The sequence below is a fragment of the Lepisma saccharinum genome, chromosome 29, assembly GCF_977018435.1.
Source record: "Lepisma saccharinum chromosome 29, izLepSacc3.1, whole genome shotgun sequence".
NCBI lineage: Eukaryota > Metazoa > Arthropoda > Insecta > Zygentoma > Lepismatidae > Lepisma > Lepisma saccharinum.
The window spans coordinates 47140261-47166855 of record NC_139257.1 but is presented as its reverse complement, the minus strand read 5'-3'; the positions used below and the strand labels follow the sequence as shown (position 1 = coordinate 47166855).

The window sequence follows — 26595 nt, the reverse complement described above, 5'->3', positions numbered from 1 at the left end:
GATGGGACGGAAGGGCGCTGCGTTTTTTTTATAAAACAAAACACTAGCAACGCAGTTATCTGCGCCAGCTAAGGAAGGTTTCATTGAGGACATCCTTGCAATTTTTTGCAGTGTAATATACTTACTTCACATATTTTCGAAATGCGTAGTTAATTTAGACGCCTTTTATGAGTTTGTATAAAAAGGAATATGCAAAAATTAGTTATCCTGTCCGTTGATAAAGCATCAAATTGAAATGATTCAAAATGTGAGTACAAGTTCTGTATCGTGGCCTCATTCATTCTTATTAGTTGTATTGAATAAACAGATATTTTTTTTTTTGTTGAGCTGGCCAGAAAATGATGCAATAAATATTTTGGAAAATTGTCGTGCGTTAATTCAGCTAACCGTGTAATTCCTAATCGAATCTAGCTTGTCTAATTTTTTCTCACTTTCCCCGAGTCGAAGTAAGAACACTTTCACTTTTTGTAGAAACTAGTGTCATTTTTCGTCACATTGACATACATCTATATTGTTTCACATTTAATAAATAACGAGCGAGAAATTAATTGCTTTTAATACTAATCTGAACTTAAACATGCCCATGAAACAAGTACTAGCGTATTGCCAGATTCCAAAATAAAGAAAAAAAAACAGAAAATACATTGTATATGGTGCATGATGTATAAAATACCGGTACCATTAAATTCTTAAAAAGGGGCAAACTTCCGATTGTTTAATTCCGAATTAATCATGGTACACAGTCATTTCATACATTAACACACAGCTGGACGATTTATGCAGTGTGTTTTTTCTGGAAACTGTGAAAGCTCTTTAAACTAACCCTTTCCTCTGAGCCTATGAGACAAAATTCCCTGCATGTGCTTATAAAGTTTGATAGTAAGCAACACTGCAGGGTACTGTTTTCTAAACATTACTCCTGGTGTACCGTCTCACTCGATCGCCTCCGAAGCTGGACTTTAAGTGAAACGAGTGTGCCACTTTATGCGAACAGAAGTGTACAATAGATGCATGTGTTGTAAATGAAATTAAAGTAGAAAAAATTCTGCTAAGTAAACATTGTAGAATTTTAGCTTTGAGTATATTGTTATGTGGTTAAACTTAATTTTATTTTTCATCCAGACCAATTAGGAGTGTAATGTTGCTCATTACAAAATGGCAGAAGAAGGAGCAGACAAGGCTTCTCGAAATTCTGAACCAACAGAATGCATAGATTTGAATTGGGAGCCGGCTTCACCAGTTGCGACACCAACATCCGTTCAAGAAGATAATGCTGAGGAGGATAGGTATGTTTGTCTTGAAATAATTAGAAATGGTTTTCTAATTTTCCTAGGCAGAATGACTTAATCACCTCAGTGACTGACTGCTTAAGTGGTTTTCGATCTTGCCTCCTAAGTCCCCAGATTTGAATCCTAACCTGGCCATGGATATTCTTTGTGAGAGTGTCCCTTCATCAATCTCATCTGCTCAACACTCATCATCGCAATTAGCGAACAGTGGCAGAAATGCAATCTTATTTAGACGAAACTCATTGATTGCATTTTCTTTCAGTGTGTACAGTGGAGAGGTTAATACAATACTTCAAATATACCTTGTACGGAGGCATGTTGAGTAGCTTAGTTGGTAAGATTGTTATCTTCTAATTAAGATGTAACCCCTGTGGGAGACACTTAAGTGTCAGATATCACTTAAAATTCTAATTACAGTCTCTATATCAAGTGAACTTTAAAACTTGATTAGTGTCAGTGTGGCACACCTATTTCCCACAAGACAGATATGTCTAAAAGTAAGATGTGTAATACAGTGGTTAATGCTGGACTGGTTGTGCTGATCATTCTATATTTGCATGCTACCATTAGACAACACTTTTGACCTTTACTGCTAGTGCACCACGGCTGTTCGTAAACTCCACCCAAGTCAGCTGAAGCCGGCTACATCTGTTCTTAAACTCAATCCAAATAGGACTAGCTCCGCCCACTTCTGGCTCCGTGATGTCACAGTGACGTATCCGGCTTACTTGGCTCGTAAGATTCGTAAGCCGTTCTCAGTGCGACCGAGTTGGCTGACTGCACACGAAAACTAGCAGAAAACACGACGCAACAGCTTTCAATGGCCGGCAATCATTTATTTGAGGCCTTCGTAAGTTAGACAAGTCAACTGAAGGAAAAGGTGTAGTTAATATTATCTTATAGTTCTTTCCGTAGATGTATATATGGGAAAAATATGTAAAAACTGGTATCCGAAGAAAAAAGAATAAAATAATGAAAAAAGTAATTTTTGATCTGAAGTGCAATGAAATAAATATTTTTAAAGTCATTTCATTTACCATAATTCAACGTTATTAGTTGGTGTTAATACACGGTACACTAAACTAAATTCACCAACCAATAAAATCCTACTAAAAAATAATTAGCACGGCTGTGTATGTAGGCATACAGTTGATTCGATTTTTCGGTTATTTTTTGTGACAATTTATAAAATTTGTCAAAATATTATATTAATTTCTATTAATGTAGCCGAGCTTTATATAGAGGTGAGATTTAGTGCCATTTACACTTAATAATACTGCCAAAAGAAAGTCAACTGCTTTTAAACATGCTCAAGAGTCAAGCAGACGATCCACCATGCCATAATCCACGCTGTTCGTAAACTGCAGCATGGAACAGCTTCGCTAGTGACGGCATCGTGACGTTTCCTGTGACGTCTGCGCAATCCACTCGTAAGATCTGGGCTGAGTTGGCTTGAGTTTACGAACGACAGTACCTTCCTGGAACAGTCCAAGGACTCTGTTCATTCTGTATTTATTTAAAAAAGATCTATTGTTGATTTCTTGTAGAGCACACATTTCAGTGGAGCACAATAGTGATCCATGTGATCATTGATGGGAGCATTTTCGGACACACATAGCTTATAGTATTTTCATATGTATAAGTACATGTTTCTAAAAATCTGTTATAAATGTATGAAGTGGGTGTCTCGAGACGACAAGAAACCTGTTTGTGAATCTTGCGTGGAAAAATTATAATAAAAGTAAGATTTGTTTGCTTTCATCACATTCAAATGTAATTCACTAGGTTTAGTATTTCTTCTCTCCTGTAGTGTGTTGAGTGAAATAACTTATAATTTTTTTGCTAAGTGAACCAGAATACTTTAAAAGGGACATTCTCACTATAAAACCAGATAAAGTTTGCAAAAAATTATCATATTCAATAGTAATCCTTGCGACCAAAGATGTGTATTTGTTTTTCATGCGACCACTGCAGTGTTAAAGGAAGGTTAGAGTAGAATGAATGAATAATTTAATCTTCTTATGTCCACTGCATCCCTACATTTAACTTTTGTACCTTTTTATCTATTTCTAAAAAAAAGGTGTGTATGCCACACTTGTTTAGTCATGATCTGATATCTCAAAAACCAAAGTATGAGCCAAAAATATATTTACCACCTGTTGTGGACTAAAATCTGCCGTGTTCAGCCAGTTTCATAATGGATCAGAACCCAGCAGTTTAAATCTTACGCTTATCTTTTTTCCTGTAAAGTAATACTGTGAAAATAAAGGTTTTGAATCATAGATAGTTTCCAAGACATGAATAAGCAATCTCTGTGTGGATATTTTGTTTTGTTTTTCTTTCTTATGAACATCTATCTGAGCTATAGATATATATACGAAGATTACGATAGTCTGGAGAAAAGAAACATTGTCTAAATTACCAGTATAAAACAATTGTGTGTTTGTATGCATTTTTCCTTGTGTTAATTTTTCCTGATGGAATTTTTTTATAGCAAAAGATACTGCTGGGTGTGCTTCGCTACAGATGAAGATGATACCACTGCTCCATGGGTACAGCCTTGCAGCTGCAGAGGGACTACGAAATGGGTACAGTATTTTTCCTTCGTCTTTTGAATATGATATCACTGGATCATTCCATGCCAAATCAGGCAGCATTTCACCTTCGTAGTCAGCAATTTTGATGATATGAGGAACTTTTGAAAAGTTCTGAGAATAACCAACATATGGCAACAGTAGTGTGAAATCATGCATGCCAATGGAATTACCCACCTTTAAGGGAACATGTGCACAGTATCGCACAAGTCATAAATCCTTTATTAATTGATTAATAAAAATTATACAAGAATCATTAGATGACTGAAAAGTAAGTAATGGTCTCTTAAACCACAAAATAGTAATATAACAACTACTTCTAATGAAAAAAGTTAGTTAATATATAACATAGGAATGTCAAACCTAAATTATCCTTATGGATACTTTTTTATCCCACAAATATATCCTTTAAACAGCTGCAGAAAGCACTTCTCACCTTGATTCTTCAAATCTTGCTCTTGAAAAAAAGCTCAACTTCTCAGCAGAATTTGCCTCTTTTGTAAAAACGATTGGTTGTCAAAAACTATTTTTCAAGATTAGTATGTAACTTTAGCTTACAAAATATTAATCTTTTATAATGACATGCTTAATAACCTGTTGTGTGTTGAGGGGCAGGCACAGCATAAACTTGAGCTCAGAGGCATATGGAAGGTCATGAAAGAGTCAAGGAATACATATTCATTTGCAGGAACAGTTTTGAAAACAAGGGCCTCCCCGATGGTGCAGTGGTAGCGTCTTCTCCTTGTAATCAAGGGGTCCCGGGTTCGATACCTGGTGGAGGCACAAAATGTTCAGATCCAGTTAGCCTTACTGTGCATAAAGTAGACTTAAAACAACAAATCAACCAAGTTTTGAAAACAGTGTCTAAGATGGTCAAGATCTTAACATTTCTTCGGTGCAAGCCCATGTCTGTCTCCTATGCTGAACGCCTGCATAATTATTATTTTTTTTTTTTTAAGGATGGTCCAAGTCACTGCAGCTATTCTTCTTCCCTTCCGCTGCTTCGCTACCACTTGAGGAAGAAAATGAACCAAAATCTTGACTGGTGCTGGCGTCTCTCTTCAAAGTGGTGACCTTCCTGCAGCTGAATTCCTTTTCCACTTTTGCTTTGCTTTCGGCATGAGCCGCCTGATGCAACGTGTGCTCTCCATCCTGCTCCTCCTTTCATCCATCTATTTCCAGAAACTTCTCTTCCTCTTCTACTTATGTAATTTTTACCTTTTCCTCCTGGGAAATGTTAAATAGATCATCCACTGTTTTCGCCAACGTTGTCTCTTGGTTTCGTGGTTCTCCTCTTCTTGTGCTTGCGCACGCTCCACCATTCATGGTATGCACCCTCGATAACCTTAATAGCATGTACCGTCGGCTAATAGGTAGACCAGCGCTCTGTCCACTTCTCCAACATGGCAGATGCAGAGTCGCAAAGATTCTTCCCACAGCACTTTAACAAGAATGTCAGATTCTGCAGACTTCTCTTGAAGGCAGCTTGTACCCCCCCCCCCAAAAAAAAAACCCACCAACTCCACCATAAAATGCATTTTCACACCTGCTTGCAGTACACTTTATACTGACATAAGGACATGGCGTGGACGCGAGGATCTGCCGTTAGATGAGTGCAGACATGCATTGAGGACCATCTCCCACAAATTGTGAATTACGTGCACTCAGTGCACTTCTGTAAGTGGCGCTCTCTCTGCCATCCAAGGATGATACTGCTGGCCTTCTGATACAGACAGAAGCACATGGCAGACCATGACAGTACCCTGTGAACAACGGTACAATTGTTGTTCATTTCAGTGCCAATATTCATTACGATGCTCAATTGTTATTTACAATGTAATGCTTCTGCAATGAATGTGTATTATGTGACTCTTTCATGGCCTTCTGCATACCTTTGAGCTCAAGTTAAAAAAAATAAAATAGTTACCAGACCCTTTGAGTGTCATTGAGCACATTCAGTGTGAATGCCTATATTCTTGGCATGCAATCCTTGCGGGAAAAATAAAAATGCTTGGGGCACAGCAGAAAAGTCACCTGGGACCCAAACTTAATGTATGGTGTTTTTAGGTCCATTAGTACCTAAGTGGAAGAGTGACTTGCCAAATTCTCACCTTTTGGGAATTTTGGACCATGCTAATGTTGCAGTGATAAAGTACTTTGTGAGAATGGGAATGAAGGTGGCAAAAATTCATGCCAATATAAAATACACTTTAGGGTACTCTACTGCTTCATTTGCCAATGTGTCAAAGTGGAGTACCAAATTTAAACATGGCTGTGAGAAACGTTGGCAAGAAACACTGGCCCAGTTCGTTGCTGGTGTAGGACAAATTTCAATCTAATTTTTCTTCCTTATGTGAAACAACAATGATAAGACTAAAGATTATGATGGTAGTTAAAAATATCCAAACGGAGAAAAGAAATATTGAAGGAGGAGTTTGTTGAGCTGTTCAAACTTGAAATTTGAACATTTAAACAGGATGTTCAAATATTACTAAGTTTCAACTATTGATCATGTCATATTACTGTGTATCCTTTTTACAATGAGCTCAATCATGCTTCTGTAACTTTATTCATTCTCGAAGAATACATAATTGAAAATTGCCTGTTGTAAAAACTGTGTTTTTGAACAATCCTTGCATAATACATAGTAATCATAGTTCAGCAAAATGCTTTCACAGGTGTCGGTTTTGCCGCAAATCAATGCTGTGTATCAAATATTATCAAAATCGGTACCTGATTTGACATGCAATGACTTCAATGAATTAGTGCTCTGTCATCATTCCCAAGTGAGCGTGAATAGTCAGGTAATCATAATACAGAATGTTCAAAAAGTCAGTTTCCATTTCAATGAAAAAGGCTGTATTTGAGAAGCTTCATTTATTTTTAAATTTCACAACTATACCCATACTTGTATAACAGTGTGAACTCGAAAGGTGTCTTCTGCAGTTCATTGTAACTCCACCCGTATGAAAAAAAAACACTCCAGCACACACACACACACACACACTCACACTCTCACTCACTCACACACACTCTCACACACACACACACACTCACTCACTCACAGTCACTCACTCACTCACTCTCTCATGGTCCCCCTCCCAAGAGTTTCCTCCAGGTACCCACTTAAACAGGTGGAAAAAATTCCAGTTCTCCCCTGCTGGGGATTGAACCCTGGTCTCTCACATGGTAGTGAGATGCCCTATCAACTGAGCTACCGTGAAATGCCCGTAATATAAAAAATCAATCAATGTTGCTGCCCTAATGTGATAATTTCATTAGGTCATTGAACTTGTTTTTGTAAACCTTGAATTTGATGAATCCACGTGCAGGTAAATTTGTCCTGTAACTTTGATTGTTGGTTTTGAAGCATGATAATATTACATTCAGTAACGGTGATTTGCTTGGAACTACTCTTTTTAAATATGTACACTTTGAATGTAGTTTCGAATTAAAATGCCTCGTGCTTTTTTATTTAAGGTACACCAAGCATGCATCCAGCGATGGGTGGATGAGAAGCAGAAAGGAAATTCGAGTGGAAAAGTAACGTGTCCACAATGCAACACAGAGTACCTGATTGTGTTTCCAAGGATGGGTGAGTACAAACCTTAGGCTGTTTTTATTTCTTCCACAGCATAACATGAAGCAGTAATGAAAAGAACAAAATGTACAGTCAGGGGTATTCCAGAATTGTTTCAGTGACATCTTTACGCCCCAGAAGTGTCTGTGACTGTATTGTCAATTTTTAATAACACTGTAGCATTTATGCATCATGATACAGATATATTCATTTTCACGCTTTATAAACACAAGTGAGACTATTATTTACACATAATATTCTTTTTATCTGGCAATGTACATGTGCACTTTACATCTAACCTATATATACACACACAGGGTGTTTCAGTTGGAAGTCCCTCATTTTAATTAGCCATTGTAGTAGTCATGAATAATTGCATAAGGACTGACTATTTGAATTATCACACATGTAATGGTTAATAATTCCAAAATTGGGGTGTAAGGTGTGACCTTCCAAATAGTACACCCAATTTTCAGCCTCACTTCCACGTAATACGCCCTGGACTGCATTTTGCAGACTAACGAGGCTCTGGTGACTGGCCCTATGGTCAGTATAATTGTGTGTTTTGTCCTTACATGTGCTGAGTGCTACTTTACAGCCTCAGCTTTTAATGGAAGTCAGAATATTTTAATGACACAACATAACAGTTGTATTTATTTGTTATGGTAAGGTGCTGGACCCCGTATAATGTGATGGGTGCAAAATAAGCTAAGTGGTGACACACCCAAATTTTAACTTCAAATTCAAATAATTCCAAAGTTATGCCTGATATTTAGATAGTAAGTGTTAGAGTGCTGCAATGAGCGTTTTTTGCTTGAGCAGCAAAATAGTTTGCACGGACAATGCTAGATAGCTAGAGGCATATATTTTTGGTAAATAAAAAAAGCAAAATTTTGTTACAAAACCATAGTCGATTTCGGGTTCAAAAGTGGTAAATAAAATAAAATTTGTAAACTCTTTAAGGAGATCTCATCGCATCATGACATGATGATTCTTCAAAATGCTCTCACAGAACTTGTTAAGTGGTGTCGTCAGTGGAATTTAGAACTAGACCCTCAGAAATGCTCTTTCCTTACTTATTCCCTAAAAAAGAACAAAGTGGTGTCTACTTATACTATTGAAAACAAACCAATCCAAAACGTTTCCACCCAAAAGGACCTAGGTATTATCATGGATGAAAAACTCACTTTTAATTATCATATTATTGCTACCACTAAAAAAGCCATGCGCCTTCTCGGTCTTCTATACAGATTTAGCGAAATTCAAAACCCATCATCTCTTGCTTTATTCTTTAAATCTTTCATCTCGCCCATCCTTGAATACTGTTCCCCAATTTGGGCAATGGCCTCAAAAACCAATCTCACCAGAATAGATTCTGTTCTCAGTTTCTTTCTTGCAATTGTTCGCCATAGAATACCTTCCTTTCGACATGTATCCAAATCAGACACCATGGCTGCTCTGAATATTCACACTCCATCCTTTCGTCGTGATCTAGCTGACATGAAATTTTTATACAAAATAATAAATGGCAAAATCAGAACAGATCTCCTAATCAGTGAATTCTCACTTAGGGTACCCCAAAAGCTAACGCGCAACCTGCAACTCTTCCACAACCCAACCACTAGGCTATCCCTTCTACAACGCTCCTTGTTTTACAGGCTCCCAGAAATCTACAACAAACTTCCCCTGAATGTAGATATATTCCTTCCAGAACGTAACTTTTGTATATTACTGACGAAGAACATGTAAATCTATCCCATCTTGTTATTGTTTTTTATCTTTTGTTATTATTTGTTTCTACTTTATGTTGTTTCAGTGTAAAATGGCCAAATAAGACTGTATCTGAAACTCTGAGTAAATAAATAAATAAATAAAATTTCGGTGTTATAGCGGTGAATAATCACATCAAAAGTGCTATATAAAATGACATTTTGGTTTTAAAATTGTGAATATAATCCTAAATTTGATTTATAAACTGCACTTATTACACAAAATAAACACATCTCTTATAATAGCACATTTATGGAGTTACCAGAGTATTAAGTTTATTCCCGTGTAAAGGGGTCCATTTTTACTTCTCAAATGTTTACAGCAGAATTATTCATTTTTCCGTGAATTGCATAACTCACAGGATACTTCAGACTTCAGAAAGTGTCGCGTCAGTAAATTTCGTGTTTAAGAGTATATTTCGCATTTTGCAGTTCATTTCGCATTATTTCGTGACAAAATAGGGTAGGAAAATGCACCTCACACCTTTCAGAAACATTAAAAATGAATATTACAGCATGTTATTTCATATTTCGTGTTTTCGTCAAAAACGAAATTTGCATGCCTCTATAGATAGCATATGGAATTGAGAGCTTTTTTGCTCGAGCGAATAATGCTTGAGTGGGCAAAACGAACAGTATACATTTGAAGCCCAGTAGTACACACATAACTGTCATTTGTCTGTGGTAATGGGCCCTCAAATATGGATCGTGGAGTGAAAGATGCAGTGAAATTAAACCTTAACTGAACATATTCGTCATCTCCATGTTAAAATGTAGTTTGGTCTACCTTACCAGTACAGTTATGAAAATGAATAGATGATTATGGGCTGAAATTACCACACAAATATTTCTACTATTATTGTCACATTGAAATGATATGATTCTATACTTGTAATTTGATTCTATACACTCGAACGTGGGGAGACTCAAACAAGTATGATCGAGCGAAAGTGGTCCCATGTAGTACTGTAAGTAAGTGTTATGTTGTTACAAGAGTGAGTAGAAGCTTAGATTGAAATAATTGTTTCTGTTGGCAGGTCCTATCGTGCTTGTACTTGATGCTGTAGACAATGTAATATACAGAGTGTGCCCCTTTGTAGCGGCAGGAATAGTTGTTGGTTCAATATATTGGACGGCTGTTACGTATGGAGCTGTTACTGTTATGCAGGTAGGTGAAAGATAGTTGAGGAAGGATAAACAGTCGATCATCACATTGGCTATTTATAAAATTTTGGTACATGCCCTTTATCATTTGAAATATCATTTACATATCATTCATCATATCAATTGACACATGTAGATAATTTACTTTATAAAATCAGTGTACGTAAATTATATCTTTACATTCATTAAAAAAAGAAACAATATGGTAAAGTTTTACACAAATCTGCAACTTCATTGATACACAAATGTGGCACATTGGCAAATCATGTAAGTACCAATTAGCCTTTAGAGGATGAGCAGTATAAACATATACCAGCACATATATTGTGCGAAGGCTGAGCAGTGTGTGTATCACATACAGTCAGTCACAAAAAAGGAAAAGAAACCACTCTTAGAAAATCATGATTTTTATCTACCCTGTATTCGACAATGGCTCCACCCTTGTTCTGGTCCGGTTCACACGCTCAGAACGAAATAAATTGTTTTCTACATCGTCCAGTTGCCGGAAGATCACATAATTCATAACGGAGCACGAACATTGGCAGGGGTGCCCATCCCCTCCCCCCCCCAAGGCCTATGATGCACTCCTCCCCAAAAAGGTATAGCATTCACCCAGCCCCCCTATATGCCAAATTATTTACTCAAATAATTTTGGTCAGCAAAATTTGAGGAACAATATAATACAGACATATTTAAGCAATATATGTTTACTTTAGGTACTTGAGGCTTACTTTCATGTTTGCTAGCATAAAACATACAAAACTGCTCACATCCTATCCCCCCAATCCAAACCGATTCTAAAGGCATAAGAGGTGGTGTTTCATTTCAACCCTATCGCCAAGATCACCCACAGGTAGGTAGAAAAAAGTATACATAATAACCAAAACTAAAAATCAATAAGTCAATTAAACGGAACTTTTGTGTGAAGATATGTAGAATTGGTATAAAATTTTGTCCCCCCCCCCAAAAAAAAAATTCTCATGATGCGCCTGCATTATGAAACCCCCTGAACAGTGGTGCTATTTTTTTGTGACTGACTGTGTATATATAGCAGTAGTGGTGATTGGGTGTCAAAACTGAGGAGCAAAGTCAGTTTACTTTTTCTTGCTATACAAGGCTTACCATTAAGAGGCCATAGTGTGGGGGGCAAAAATGGGGGTAGCTGCCCTCCCTAATAGCTGCCACTAACATATAGTGACTATTTTTGGCAAATGCATTTTTTTAAAAAATGTAAATTTTTACCCTCCAAAAATTGCTATGTAACTTATGAATGGGTATTATTTTTCGATCATCGATTTTTGCATATATGTTTTACAACTTTTACATGTAATAATAAAAACAAAAATAATGTCCATGTGTGACAGTTAGGGAGTACAGTGCAAGACGTCCAATCCATAGGGTACTAAATATTATCTTCACTAATAGCAGTCATAAAATAAAAACAAGAAAAATAATAATAAAATCTAATTTTATCTCTACAATAATGAGTTCTTTTGCCACATTTTACAGCAAGTTTGAAAAGCATGTGCCTCGAAAGTTATCGTAACTGAGGCTAACATGTGGGAGAGGCTTCCGTCCTCGATAAAGGTTAATCTGCCCCATCCATATTACTTTTTTTAGTCAAAGTATGAATATACTAAAGCAAAAATTATATTATATTATCTTGGTCTAATAAAATTAATAAGTAAGCATTGTTGTCGGTGGAAATTGGTAATAATATCTATACTGGTATCAATATCGACTCAGCCCTAATATGAAGTAATGAAACATCCATTTCTTTTGTTCCCCTTTTGAAGGTTGTAGGTCATAAAGAAGGTCTGTCTGTGATGGAACAAGCTGATCCGTTAGTTCTTTTGGTTGGTCTTCCTACTATCCCCATTATGCTTATTCTTGGGAAGATGGTGAGATGGGAAGACTTCGTGCTTCACTTCCTCCGGAAACACACGTACAAGGTTCCTTTCCTCCGATACATCCTCCCTTCTTTCAGGTAAGCTCTGGGTAAAGTAAATTCTATTTTCACAGTGCATCACATTATGTATTTACGTAATGCAGTTCTAGGCTAAACTTTATGAAAATGCAGTGTATTGTATTTACATTTTTCTTATATTACAAGAGCTGTTCAAAAAGAAACCGAATTTTTACAAAATTGAGAAAAATGGTAATATTCACCAGCTGTTTGGACCTCCCCTCCACTGTGCACACACTGCTCCCAGCATTTCTTCCAGTCCTGGAATGCCTGCCGGAACTCCTGCCTATAGGTCCCGTAGTGAATTCTCCTTCATCTCTACTATTATTTGGAGTCTGTGACCTTTGAGTGTTGATTTCAACTTGGGGAAGAGGAAGACGTCTGCTGGTGCCAAATCAGGGGAGTAAGCCAGTTGTGGGACAACAGGTGTCTGCTCCTTTGCCAAAAGCTCCGAATAATGAGTGAGGAATGAACACATGCATTAGTGTGATGAACAATCCCAGGCTGTCTGTCAAAATCGTGTGTCATGAGCCTATACTGGTGTTCAGTTCAGCAGCAACTTCACGTACGCTGAGACAACGGTTTGCACGTATGACTTCACACACCCTTTCCATGTGATCGTTTCTTCTTTATCGAGAAGCTGGAGATCATGTCACGGGAAGTTGAGTGATTTTCCATTCGGCCTGAACATGTCGCCTGCCTCGGCGATGGAGATGTTTGTCCAAACGATGAACCTTGCCTGTAGGTGTGCACCATTGTCAGTAAAGGTGGATCGCCATCCAGATTTTGCACCATCCTCGATGGAGGTTCAATCTGATTTGAAACGTCTGTATCATTCGCAATGCTGTGTTCGACTGAAACATTCCTCGCCATAGGCTTCATGTAGCATACCGTGTGTCTCTTTGAAAGTTTTCTTCACTTTGACACTTACTCGCTGCTCTTCCAGTTCCTGCATGGAGAGGGAACACTCAACACACCTGCACTCAATGCGATCTACTGTATTACTGCAGTTAGCAACGACTTTGAAACTGGCCCAAGTTAACCCCTTCCCTGTGTGTGGCGTAATATTACACCCTTGGTTACTATAGCCCACGCCCACGAACATCTATGACTGAAGTAACCTGTGTTGAACAGAATAATACATTTTTTGTTGGTAAACTTATGTTTTGCTATTGAAGAAACAACGACCTTTTATTCAGTCAAGGATTTTCAGTGTCTACAGAAAAGAAGAAGAAGAAAAAGAAGAAGCAGTTCAGAGGAAAGTAAATTGTTTTTGTGTTATGCTGATGAAGTGCAAACGTGAGTTTGTTTGTGTGCCACATTTAGTCAGTTGCTTTACGAACGTTTTTTTTTGGTGTTGCATTATTTGAACTGTTGGTAATTTATTGTTGGTTTTTGAGTTTGTGAGTTTTAGTAGTATCTAATAGTATTGTCATACTTATTGAAGATATTGCAATGAAACTTGGCGGACATATTATGTATAGACCATAGTATTTTTCAAGGTATATTATAATGGGGTACCTATATCCAGGGCTGGTCCAGATTTAACAAAAGGGATTTTTTGGAGGGAAATTTCCTGAATTATCCCAGATTTCCCTTTCCTCATACTTGATGTACACGTGTGTGGTACCATTTGACAGCCTGTTCTATTCTGAAGAGAGAGACGTATGAACCATAATAATCGGATGAATTGTGCTGATGCAGTAGCTACTTAAAAATATTACTACGCAAACCCAGAAAAAAAATGCACAGAATGGAAAACCATTTTGTCAGAAAATTTCACAGGGGAGGGGTTAATAACTAAGGATACCACTAGGCACCACCACCATCGGTTCTCTTCAATGAATTTATGTACAAACTTTTCAAAAAGAGTTGTTTTTTTTGTTTAACAGACCTTGTATGTCACATTGTGCTTGTATGCTAATTGCAATGATGAATGATGATTAGATGGAAATAATCAAGGGACACTCACAACCAACGCCCAGGTCAGGACTCAAATCCTGAACCTTCAGTGGGGTAATTCTGAGTCGACCACTCAACACAGAAGAGAGAAGCATAAAACAATTAAAAATATGTTAATAATAATCAATACAGAGAAACTAGTACTCATTTTATCCGCGAAACTGTTTTTTCTTCTTCGTTCTATTAATTTCAGTTGCCTCTGCCACCATCAAATACATTAGCCATAAAATTCAAAAGGTTCAAGTCAAACACACTGCCCACACGCTCGTAGACACCTAAATCAATTAAACGCATGCCATAATGCACTTCCCACACGAGCTAAACATCGATAGCGGACAAGCGCACCACACTTGGATTCCCCTACTACACCAGTTATCGCCCGAAAATAGCAGACGACACGGACCCAGACGCACAGTTAACAACAGCGCACCTAGTGGCAGCCGGAGAACTACAAACAAAAGACGCTCACCAAGCAACAGTACCACAAGTTCCAACGATGATGGAGGCAGCAGCCACTGAAATTAATAGAACAAAGAAGAAAAAACAGTTTCGCGGATAAAAGTGAATACTAGTTTCCCCGTATTTATATACTGCCGTGTCTCTCTTTCCCAATTATGAATTAATAATAATGTTTGTGATATATGCATTGTACAGATGGAAATTTCTGAGAATACTAACATCCATTCTGTAAGGCATTTGAAATAGTAGCTTTGGACTCTGAAGGGCTGTTGCCTAGTTTTGAGCAGGGAAATTCAGCAATAATATTTAAATTTAACTCTTCGTATCAGTATATTCGAGGAGGATATGTATGTTAGTATGTAAGTTGTTTTTATCAGTAATCGAAGAAGAATGTGTGTATACACAAAATACACTGATATGGAGAATAACTTTGGAAAACCATAAATTTGTAGGGGAGAAGACCAAATTGTAGTGGTCGCTTAAGCCAGCAAACGTTTGATGCACCGTGTGTCACCATTCATGCAACGATTATGTCTTATTTCCTCTCAGCATATGTGATGAAAGGCAGCAGAGGTCGAACGTAGACGTGCCTCCACTCTCCGACCCAGTTTCGGCCACTCGTGTCCTCTGCAGTGCTTTACTCCTTCCAACTGTGGCCACTCTCTTCGGGAGGATGTTTTTTGAGTCTGTCCCTTCCAACCTCCAAAGGACGGTCCTGGTAAGTTTTTATATCTGAATTCTATGATGGAACTGTTCCTCACTGTCTGTATTTCTTGTTGAGTTTCGCTTAATTACATCAAGAACAAGAAGTATTCTTACCTTTGAAGCCTGAAATGTGTGAATGAACCATTGTGTATTAAATGCAACATTTTCCATAAAGTTCTCTTTAAAATATAAAGGTATCTTCTAAGTCACGTGTTAGTGTAGCAGCCTATACTTGTAATCCTTATGGTACGCGAAGGATGAATTTCAAGTCCTCAGTGCTCAACTGGGTTTCCATAATATTGTATAGCTTATGTTGCAAGAATAAAAAGAGCACAGTTTAACTCTTACGATATTACTTCATTTTAAATCAATCTTCCTACTTGATAAAAGCGAATCGAAATCAACAACTTTAAAAATATTGACATGATACAGTGTTTTTAATCTCAATGGCTTCCTGCTAATTTTATAAACCTGTGTACATTGTATAAAGCAGCGCTGGAGCTCATCCAGCCTCTAATCAAGGATACCTGAGGTGCAGCTAGACCATGGTGCTGATCACGTCACTTCCAGTGTGGTTGTGATCGAGAATGTATGAGGTTGTACCTCCATACCCCCATATACCTTCATGGCATGGTGCAGTACAGGAAATAGCTTCACCTTTACCTAACACAATTATAATAGAAATTCTTGCTTCGAAACATGGTAAATGCAGGAAAATTTTTGTAACAGTCCTACTATTCATTAGTGATGTCACTGGTTAATGACCAATAATAGCACCAGTAAAACTGTGCATAATTTTACCTGTCAGGTATTTTCTTCAAGTGGTCTGTAATTGAGTGAACAATGTGACCATTTTGTAAGTAAATTTCAAAATATGCAAATTCTTTTTCAAAAGCAAACCTAATCACATACATTCATTAAGGAGGTAAATATATCATTCACATTTTTTGTGAAATGTGTACCTTTTTACATTAGATTGCTACATTAGAAGCAGTAGGGTAGCAACTTATTGCGAGGCTCTGGGTGATATTAGAATGCGAGGCCCACATCCGTTTTTAAATTTCAACTCTCAATGTGAATTGATAGAAAATCTTCATGGATAAGTCAGCAGATTACCATATTAAATAATAATAAGTTACTGAAGAAAATTATATTTAATAATATCACTCACCCTAAAAATGTCTTTCTTTCTTTTCCGCGAGCTGAAATATGAAGCTGTAGTACGGAAGTAAGAACTGCTTACATCATCCATTGCCTTCTTGACTTGCAAACAACCCAAGCTTGTAAATGCCTCGCACTTGCTTCGTGGCAGTTGGAGGAGCTTTATTGTTAACATATTAAAATTGGGTGTGCTACGAGGACGTATCAAAAAGTTTCGAGACTAGTTCTGTAACATGCCAACAGATGGCAGTGCAAGGCTGCACGCACAGGCACAGGGAGCACCAACCTTCATAAGTCAGTGTGCGAATAGACAACGTCCTGTTGTGTACATCGTGAGCTGTGCAGCTGGTGGTTTTCTGACCACGTGTGTTACATCGTCTGCGATTTCATCATGGACAGCAAGTTAGAACAACGAGCGAACGTGGAATTCTGTGTGAAACTGGGCAAATCCGCCACAGAGACGCTTGACATGATTCGACAAGTGTACGACGATGCTGCAATGAGTCGTTCGAGGTGTTTTGAGTGGCACGCGTGCTTCAAGAGTGGAAGAACATCACTGGAAGACGACGAGAGATCAGGACGACCTTAAACAAGCACAACACCCAAAAATGTTGAACCCATTTGACAACTTGTGCATGAGGATCATCGGAGAACAATCCACAAAATTGCTGCCAGTGTCGGTGTGTCATACTGAACAGTGCAGGCAATCCTCACGTGTGATTTGAACGTGCGCCGTGTTGCTGCCAAGTTCGTCCTCAGGCTGCAGACCCAGGAGCAGAAGGAACACCGTGTCCAAGTCTGCCAAGAACTCCGTCAGCGTGCCGTCTTCCAGTGATGTTCTTCCACTCTCGACGCGCGCGTGTTTCTGTGGCGGATTTGTCCAGTTTCACACAGAATTTCACGTTTTCTCTGTTCTAACTTGCTGTCCGTGATGAAATCGCAGACATGGTAACGCACGTGGTCAGAAGAGCACCAACTGCACAGCTCACGATGTACACAGGACGATGTCTCTCGGCACACTGCCTTATGAAGGTTGGTGCTCCCTGTGCCTGTGCATGCAGCCTTGCACTGCCATCTGTTGGTGTGTTACAGAACTAGTCTCAAAACTTTTTGATACATCCTCGTAATTGCACAAATTGCTTTTTATTCGAGAAAATAATAAATGGGTAAAAATGTCCACGTAAGTTATCATGAATTTTTGCATAAATGTTTCACATGAGAAATTTGAAAATAATTTTAACTTTTTCCGTGTCCCCTTAGCCTGCCTGTATGTTACGCCCCTGATTTCACATATTATAATGTTTAACTAGAATTTAAAACCAGATAATAACATAATGTTTTAATTTTATTGCATACAAAAATTAGCCTTTTCCATCTTTTCCCCCACACTTCTACACTGGTCAAAAAATTAGGGGAGCAAGCAAGAAATCCCAAAACCAAAGTTGGTAAGTCAAAAGTAGCAATGTATTTTGATTAGGTGAGTATGTCCTCAACCAGTACAATACATGTCTATTGAGTCATTAGCACAACAGAGTTCTAGGGGTGATTTCTGCAAGGTACTGCACAAAATCAGGAGAACAGCACGGTGATAAGACAACAGAAATGGACAGATACGCAACAGATCCATACCTCTAATAAGGCGTGTGGTCGCCATGAACTGCTACGACAGCTGCACATCTGTTTTGCATGGAGCCAATAAGGTTATCAACGACAGCCTGCGGGATATTCACCCATTCCTCCAGAAGGGCCATTTCCAACTGTTGCAGAGTTGTAGGTGGCCCTGGCCGAGCAGCAATGCATCTTCCGAGTGTGTCCCACACATGTTCAATGGGATTCAAATGTGGGGAGGACGCTGGCCATACCATTCGTTCGATACCCTCATCCCGTAGCATGGCGTCAACCAAACGTGCTCGGTGAGGTTGGGCATTATCGTCCACAAAAATGAAACGATCACCGATATCTACAGCCATTAGGACAACATGAGGCCTGAGGATCTCATCCCGGTACCGTAAGGCTGTCAAAGTACCGTTCCGGATAATGTGCAGGGAGGTACGTCGACCAACACTGATCCCTGCCCATACCATTAAGCCACCGCCACCATACTGAGACACTTCGCGCACATGTGCGGGATAATTGCGAGTCCCACGTTCCCTCCAGATGAGATTATCTGACTGGAGACTGAAACGTGACTCATCCGAGAAGAGAACTGAACTCCACTCTCCATGTCGCCACTCACGATGTTCCACAGCCCACTGTCTGCGGGCCCTACGGTGTTGGGCATTCAGAGGGACACACACCATTGGTCTTCTTGCATAAAGACCCCTTTCCCGCAGGTGATTTCGTACAGTTTGGCCCGAGACTCTTCGTCCTGTTGCCAAAACAAGGCCGCGTTGCAAGTCAGTTGCAGTTTGCTGCCTATTCCTGCGAGCCGACAATGCTAAGTACCGGTCTTCCCTAACTGTTGTTGACCGTGGGCGACCTTGCCCAGGCCTCCTTCGTACTGTACCTGTCTGTTGAAATCGTGTCCACAACCTGGAAATGACACTGCGTGACACACCAAGGGCTGCTTCCATCCTCCCAATGGAGATTCCCCTAAATCGTGTTGTTCTGCCATCGTTCCTATTCAACACTACTCAACTGAATCCCACCTGCACTTACGGTCTGCCAGCACCAAACAACCGGTGTTCCCAAGTGACCTCGTGATTGCTCCTCATATCACAAATTCTGCCACGTGCCTCATGGTGTCACTAGAGAGCTCTTCATGCTGATGATTCATCACAGATGAATTGTACTGATTGAGGACACACTCACTTCATCAACATAGATTGCTACTTTTGACTTTCGAACTTTGGTTTTGGGATTTCTTGCTTGCTCCCCTAATTGTTTTGACCAGTGTATTTAATACATTTTTTGTATCAACCCCATGAGACGCGATGCCCTGGGCAGTCACCCACTTTGCCCACCCCTTGCTACACCACTGATTAGAAGTTCTAGTGATTTGATATTCTAAACTGCTAGACAACACTATGAACTAGAGAAAGGGCTATTTGTAAAATCTGACTTGAGATACCTTTACATTGATTGGGAAACATTAGTTAAATATATTATTACTCATGTCCGTGCTAAATGTACACATACCCATAGTGTGTGTGTATCTCAAGAACAGAAGTGGTAAAAGGAGGCAAGATAAGTATGAAGTGAAACGTATTCAGGAATTAACCAAACTCAAGCTTTAGGTTTCTGATTCGTAGTTACAAGAGAAAACACCAGGAGGTTACTCTGCTGTCTCTCAACAGTTTTTGCCACCTCGATGGTGAAGCATGTCAAGAACCAGGGCTCCCCATTAGCATAGTGGCAACATTGTCGCCTTGTGTTCAAGGGGTCCCGGGTTCAATACCTCGTGGAGGCACCCAGTGGTTTAGATCCCACTTTAAACTGTAGGTCTAGTCGGCCTCTGCCACCATCTGCATGGGAACTCATCGCTTCACTGTGAATTGATAGAACCTCTAGAAGTAAGTTTCACTAAAAAGTTAGTAACTCGCTTACGTCTAATTATTATCAACTGCATCTTTTATTCCCCAAACATGAATAGCTTATCTGTGCTTGGAAGTGGACTTAACCAAAAATGAAACAAACAAATCAATGTGAGGAACCAAGTTTTCAGATGCTCCTGTGTGAGTGTCTATTCACCATTTTCATCTAATAATTCATTCTCATTGTCACAGTTTGTCAAAAATGTCAGAAAAGTGATATACACTCCTCATAAAAAGTTTGGAATATCGTTATGTTAGACAATAGGTGATATACCCAGTCATGGAATGCAACAACACATGGTATCTGTCTGGTGGACTTTCTCGTCTCTTTGCCGACATTTGCCACTGTGCCTATCATCTATTGCCTAATATAACAATATATAACAATTTTAAAAAAATATGAGTATGTGCCAACACTTCAAAACGTCAAAGAGTTTGTTTAGATAAAAATTCATTTTGTGAAATTCTTAATTCCAAGGTTTGTAATGTTGATTTTCTCCAACAAAACAATTAATTTTTATATGTTTGAATTATACAGGGTGTCCAGGTTAGAGGTATACAAAAATGCGCACATATATTTGACATCTGTAAAGTTTATTAACTTTCTTGTCCTGGTTTTGTACAAAGTAACTCGGGAAAGTTTTTATGTATGCCGGTACACATCAATATGGGTGCCATTTGTAGCTTGACATATATCCAAATCATATGCAAGCTCGTGTCAAGTGTTGACCAGCATTTGAAGCATTATTAACACAACTGCTTCAACGATGTGTTGTCTCAAATTGCCCAAATCATGAACTTTCCTCTTGTACACAACATCTTTAATGAAGCCCCATGCAAGAAAATAGTCAAATGGTGTCAAATCTGAGAATCTTGGTGGCCAGGCAGTTGTGCCCCTTCTTGTGATCCAATGTTCGGAAACGTTTCATGTGTGACTCAACAGCACAACTGATGGTACGAGTGGACTACTAGAATCTGGGAATGATGGTCTATCGACTGAGCTTCACTACGAGACAATATAAGAAGTAGTTTACACATTATAAGTACTTATTTTTGTATACCTCTCCCGGACACCCTGTCTATTTATTCAGTTCTCCTTTGTAATACTTTAGTATTACTTGATAATGTTTATTGTATGCAAAACTTGTGATTACAGGGAGGTGTAGCATTTATCACAATCAAGGGAGCTTTGAGAATTTACCATAAACAACAACAATATGTGCGACAGTGTCAACGTAAAATCTTGGACTATACGGCAGAAAACATAGCTGCTGTGGCAGAATCGCAGAGAAGAACCCAATAAACAAGTTTCTAAAAAAATTGCTGTGGTTGTTCTGCATGTATGCACGTATGAATGTGTGATTCAAAGAATTTGGCTGTGTGTAGCTCTGCTCTCGATTTATGAAATCATGTGTCATATAAAATATCTTTTGTGATGAAGCAGCAATCTGTATTTGTGTAATCAGGTTTTGGACAGTCGCAAGATGAAAAGAAAATCTTAAATAAAGATTTGTTTAAACATTTTTTTGTAACAGGAAACACCGTACCTCTTTTTGGTTAAATTTGATTTGATGAAATACGAAAGATAATGTTTTCCCAAAAGATATAATTGGGAGATGTTCAGTCAAGAATAGAAGGCTGGGGAAAGGGACAGGGGGAACAATCATGGCTATCTGTGTTACATATATTTTTAGGGAGTATGAATAGTGCATGCTAACCATTGAATGCTCAAAGAGCATTTGTTTGATATAAAATGCCATACATTTTCCACTATTATTGTGCAAGTCTTTTTTTCAACATGTAAACGTCAGAGCTGAGCTGATAAACTGCTTTGTAAATTCATGACAATCTACATATATTTCAGCAGTTAAAATAATTCCAAATAGTTAACAAATATTACATTAGTCTATGAGGAATTGTACTGAATTATTACTAGTTTTATTTACACACTACTTACAGTTAGGAGTGTACAGAATAAAATTTTCCCATTTCCCAACAAACTCAGGAAACATTTAGGATTTCCTGAGACAGTGTAAATCTCTAATCCCCAAGTTGGTTAATTTTTCTTGTATGTGTGCATTGCTTGCATTGTAGGATTATTTCTCTTGTTGTCTACGGTTGTTACAAGCATAAGAACACAGCTTTTTGTTGTGACATTTCAGGAGAACACATGCTCCCTTCATCAGACATTAGTTTTAGTAATGATACAGTTATAACAATGGCAATAAGATGGCACGAACATGATTTGAATATTATAAATTGAAACCCAAGAACTGGTTTGTCAGCTCACATCATCGAGGAGAAGCATATGATTAAAAGAAGAAGGATTTTAAAAGAGAATGACGGGAAACATAGATTTGAATGTCTGGGAAGCTTCGTTCATTGCAGAATTGATTGAGTTGGTGTTTTAAGTCCACTTTATGCACAGTAAGGCTAATCGGGACTGGACCTACAGTTTTTTTTAAAGTGGAATCCGAACCACTATGAGCCTCCACCAGGAATCGAACCCAGGACCCTTTGATTACAAGGCGACAATGTTACCACTGCGCCATTGGGAGGCCCCATTCATGTTCATTGCAGAAGAACACTGGAATAAATTAAGTAACGAAAATGGTAACAAAGACCCACTATGGACTTTTCTTTTTCACAAATAGTGTAGGTCACCATCTTTAAAATTTAATGTAACGGAAAACATCAAGAATCTCTGTAAGAGCAATGATGATTTTGTATTGCCTGATGATATTTGGGAATTATAATTTTTGAAGATTCTAAAATAATAATAAAACAGACTGGTTGTTTCACAGTTAAGTTGCTACATTACAACAATGTAACATTGACAAGAATCATTCTATAACAGATTATTTTTTGCTGAAAATGTTTAACCATTGTTATGTCTGTATCTTTAATCATACCAAAAATAAATGTCTGATGAAGGGAGCATGTGTTCTCCTGAAACGTCAAACAAAAAACTGTGTTTTTATGCTTGTAACAACCAAGTTGATTATTTTCCCATTTCTGAAAAGGTAACTGCTATTTCCAACAAATTACCGAAAATTCAATAACAACAACTTCAATGCTTGGGGGAAAAAAGGCATGTGTAATTGTGTCAAAATGTATAGAAAAAGTATAGTATTAATTAATGCAGCATTCAAAATTTGACAAGTGTTCTGGACTGTAAAATGAGAAAATGATTTCCTAAAGTCAGGATAAAGTTGTTTTTTTTCAATACCAGTGTCCATACATCAGGATTCTGCACACTCCTAATTACAGTATTAATCAGTGTTGTTATTTTTACACAAGTCCATTTCTGGCCATGTGGTTTTGGTGTAGAACTACTAATTTTTAATTGTTCTTTTTGATGAGAATAGAAATGTATTTGTAAAAATGCTACAATTGGCTCAGTTCTGATTGTCATTTCATGAAATATTTTCAAGTGGCTAGATTACTTCTTCATTACTTGTATACATGGAGGGCAAAGCATGGGGTTGTACTTCATTTGGGAAGAATCTATTAGTCAAGAGCAGCAGGCATGATCATTCTATATGGGGCATTCCAGTGCATGTGCGACATTTCACATACAAAATATAAGGGTCTAGTATTAGATTGGATTAAAATATCCACAATGAACTGATTTCATAGAATTAAGAAGTACTGTATTTGCCAGCATATAAGATGCCGTGTAAGACTTATTTGGACACAGTTTTTAGGAAAAAAGCTTTTATCACTTAATATTGTAATTAATGTACAGCATTTCAAATATAATATGTAGATCGACTTTCAAAAAATAAGTTACCTAATCTAACTAGAAATACAGTAAAACCTGTCTATCCCGGAACATGATGGTTCCGAGCAAAATTTTCCATCTTAACAGTTTTCCTTCTTATACAGGGTTGACTTTAAATACAGTATAGAGTGCTGCAGGAAATAATGGAAAGACAGATTTATATTTTGCATTACTTATAATGTAGAGTACTAATGCATGTACGTACATGAATAAAATGCGATACAGTCGCAATAAGCATAGCAGAGAATACAATTATGTAACTACACAACATGTTGGTACACTTTTTACAGTATTGTAAGAATGTACAGTATGTACTTATGTATCTTTTCGAACCCAGGATCCCTGGCATTGTAGCACAATGTGCATAGAGGGAAAGAGAAAGATTGAAAGATGGAATAAGAGAGGTGAAGAAAGATTGAGATAAAAGTGAAGAAGAAAGAAAGAAACAAAGAAAGATAACAAGAAAAATAGAAAGATGACGAAAGAACAGAGGAGAAATAGAGAAAGAAAGGTGGAGAAAGAGGGTAAGAGATGAAAGAAAGAAACTGAATCGTAACAGCTATGAATATTGTAGCGCATTCTTTCATATCGACAATGTTACCGATAAGCGAGTGGCAACAGAGGCGTGTTCCACTTACAGTATTGCATTGTTTTCTTGCGAGCGAAAAAAATAAAGGAAAAAAATTCCATCTTACTGAGAATAAAAAACATCTCGTTGGTCTTTAAATGGTGTTCCGTTTCTGCCTTAAGCAGGTCATTTTCCGTTCCGGGGACTTTTTTTCCGTATTTACAGGTTATTTAGAGGTTCCAGGATATGCATGTTTTACTGTAATACATTTTAATCTTGTTAGTCACATGCAGCAAGGAAATTGTTTAACTTAGAACAGAGAAGACCTATTTTTAAAGGAAAAAAGTGTGTTTTATATGCTGGCAAATATGGTACTTTGTGGTGTCTGCTTGAGTATAATGACATAGCCTGATTGCATGAAAAGCATTAATGAAAAAGTGTTAGATATGTGGGGAAGGCGGCTGGCTTTGTGTGCGAAGCATATAGGATTCAGGTGCTAATAATTTTTGTTGGTGAAATATACAAATTTTGTGCATTCACAAAGATGTAAACCTTAATGCAATTAAAAACAATAATAATTTTCAATTACCGTATTTGCCGGCATATAAGACCCACCCCCAATTTTGGACATTTTTTAGGAGTAAGCTTTATCACTATATATTATAATTAATGTACGGTATTTCAAATATAAAGTAACATGTAGGTCTACTTTCAACAAATAACTTGGCTAATCTAACTAGGAAGGAATACTTTTTTTTTAATATTCTTCCACACAAAGCAAGATTGATTGATTTGCTTTATTTTACTTTGCTTCTTGTGCCACTTTTGGCTAATTTGCGAAGATGGGGATGAGTGATGACATGATGAAATTGATGAACGGACACTCGCAAACATCAATGCCCAGGCTAGGATTTGAACCCGGGACCCCTGCCATCGTAGCGTGATGTGCTAACCACTTTGCCATGGGGGCCGGCACAAGGAAGCAAGGAAGAGATCGTCTTAACTCGGAGTAGAAAATTTCCAGGAATGAAATTAATCTAAAACTGAGTATTGGTGTACAAGACGCACCTTGTTTTTCAGACCTATTTTTAAGGGAGAAAAAGTGCATCTTATACGCCGGCAAATACGGTACTTGATTTTGTCATTTACATGAAGTAAGATCACTTTTTGTGGAATGCCCCATACGGTGAAAGAGGATAGTGATATTTGACTTCAGAGAGTAAAAAAGAAGCTGAAGTGAAGTGTCTGGTACCACAGAATCTATCATGAATTTCAGTCATCTGTTGTAGTTGCTCTTATTGTTAGTTTATTTTCATAAAATGTTGGTATCCTTGGTTACGTTTTAGCATGGATAGGATTTACATACAGTCCTGAAGGTGACTATATTTTTGTAAATATCCTGATTCGCCAATATTTTTATTGTAATGGAAACGAAGATTAAATTACAATGGGCAGATGCTTGTTAAGACAGGGTTTGGGTAAATATACCCACTCTTCTGAAAATGTACAGTTTTGTGACAATATATACAACAAAGCATATCAAAGTGAAGACAGCAGTGCTGTAATTTTATACTCATATGAACTTAAAAGTATGTAAAATAAATAATAAATGAATACTTCTGTAACAATGCAGACCACTGTAAATATCTGTTATATGTCACATCCAGTCTCTCTTGTTGGGTAATAATGTGGCATGACAGTTAAAATCATGTGTAAATGAAAAAGAGCTTAATAATGGGATTGTTTTTGTATGATTTGTGATATTTGTTTATTATTTTTATTTTGACTTCAAAACCCAGGTACTGAGAATAAATGTGCAAGCAATTGTACCTCGGAATATTGCTAGTGGGTAAAGATGGCGTGTGTTGTTGCTTTTGTAAACGTACACATTGGCAATTTTATCTCTACATCATAATCACTTTTTATTTGGGTTTATTTATGAGACTAATTCTGAAAAAAAAATTCATTGTACATTTACCAAATTTATATTATTTTTAGATTATGTAGTTTTTTTTTTTAGGCAGAATCTTATCCATATTATATAATTATACTGGATTTACT

At 37.7% G+C, this 26595-nt stretch overlaps 1 protein-coding gene across 2 annotated transcripts; it reads left to right on the top strand.

Annotated features, from left to right (window-relative positions):
* Nucleotides 1-8: 8 nt before the first annotated feature.
* Nucleotides 9-26288, top strand: LOC145981511 (E3 ubiquitin-protein ligase MARCHF5). Of its 2 annotated transcripts, none has more exons than XM_083114805.1 (8): nt 9-112; nt 1123-1286; nt 3784-3877; nt 7364-7478; nt 10270-10400; nt 12193-12383; nt 15333-15501; nt 21339-26288. In XM_083114805.1, exons 2-8 carry the CDS (start codon nt 1156-1158, stop codon nt 21483-21485), a joined length of 978 nt encoding a protein of 325 aa, XP_082970931.1. In that variant the 5' UTR covers nt 9-112; nt 1123-1155; the 3' UTR covers nt 21486-26288. The 2 variants fall into 2 exon arrangements, with proteins under 2 accessions (XP_082970931.1, XP_082970930.1); XM_083114804.1 differs by having other exon boundaries at nt 58-247.
* The last annotated feature ends 307 nt before the right edge of the window (nt 26289-26595 follow it).

Bases quoted from the DNA above. Each gene is read 5' to 3' on its own strand.
- LOC145981511 (XM_083114805.1), top strand. From the start codon at position 1,156: ATGGCAGAAGAAGGAGCAGACAAGGCTTCTCGAAATTCTGAACCAACA. The intron at 3,878-7,363 runs GTACAGTATTTT...TTTTTATTTAAG, and splicing joins GCAGAGGGACTACGAAATGG to GTACACCAAGCATGCATCCA. The intron at 15,502-21,338 runs GTAAGTTTTTAT...TTGTGATTACAG, and splicing joins ACCTCCAAAGGACGGTCCTG to GGAGGTGTAGCATTTATCAC.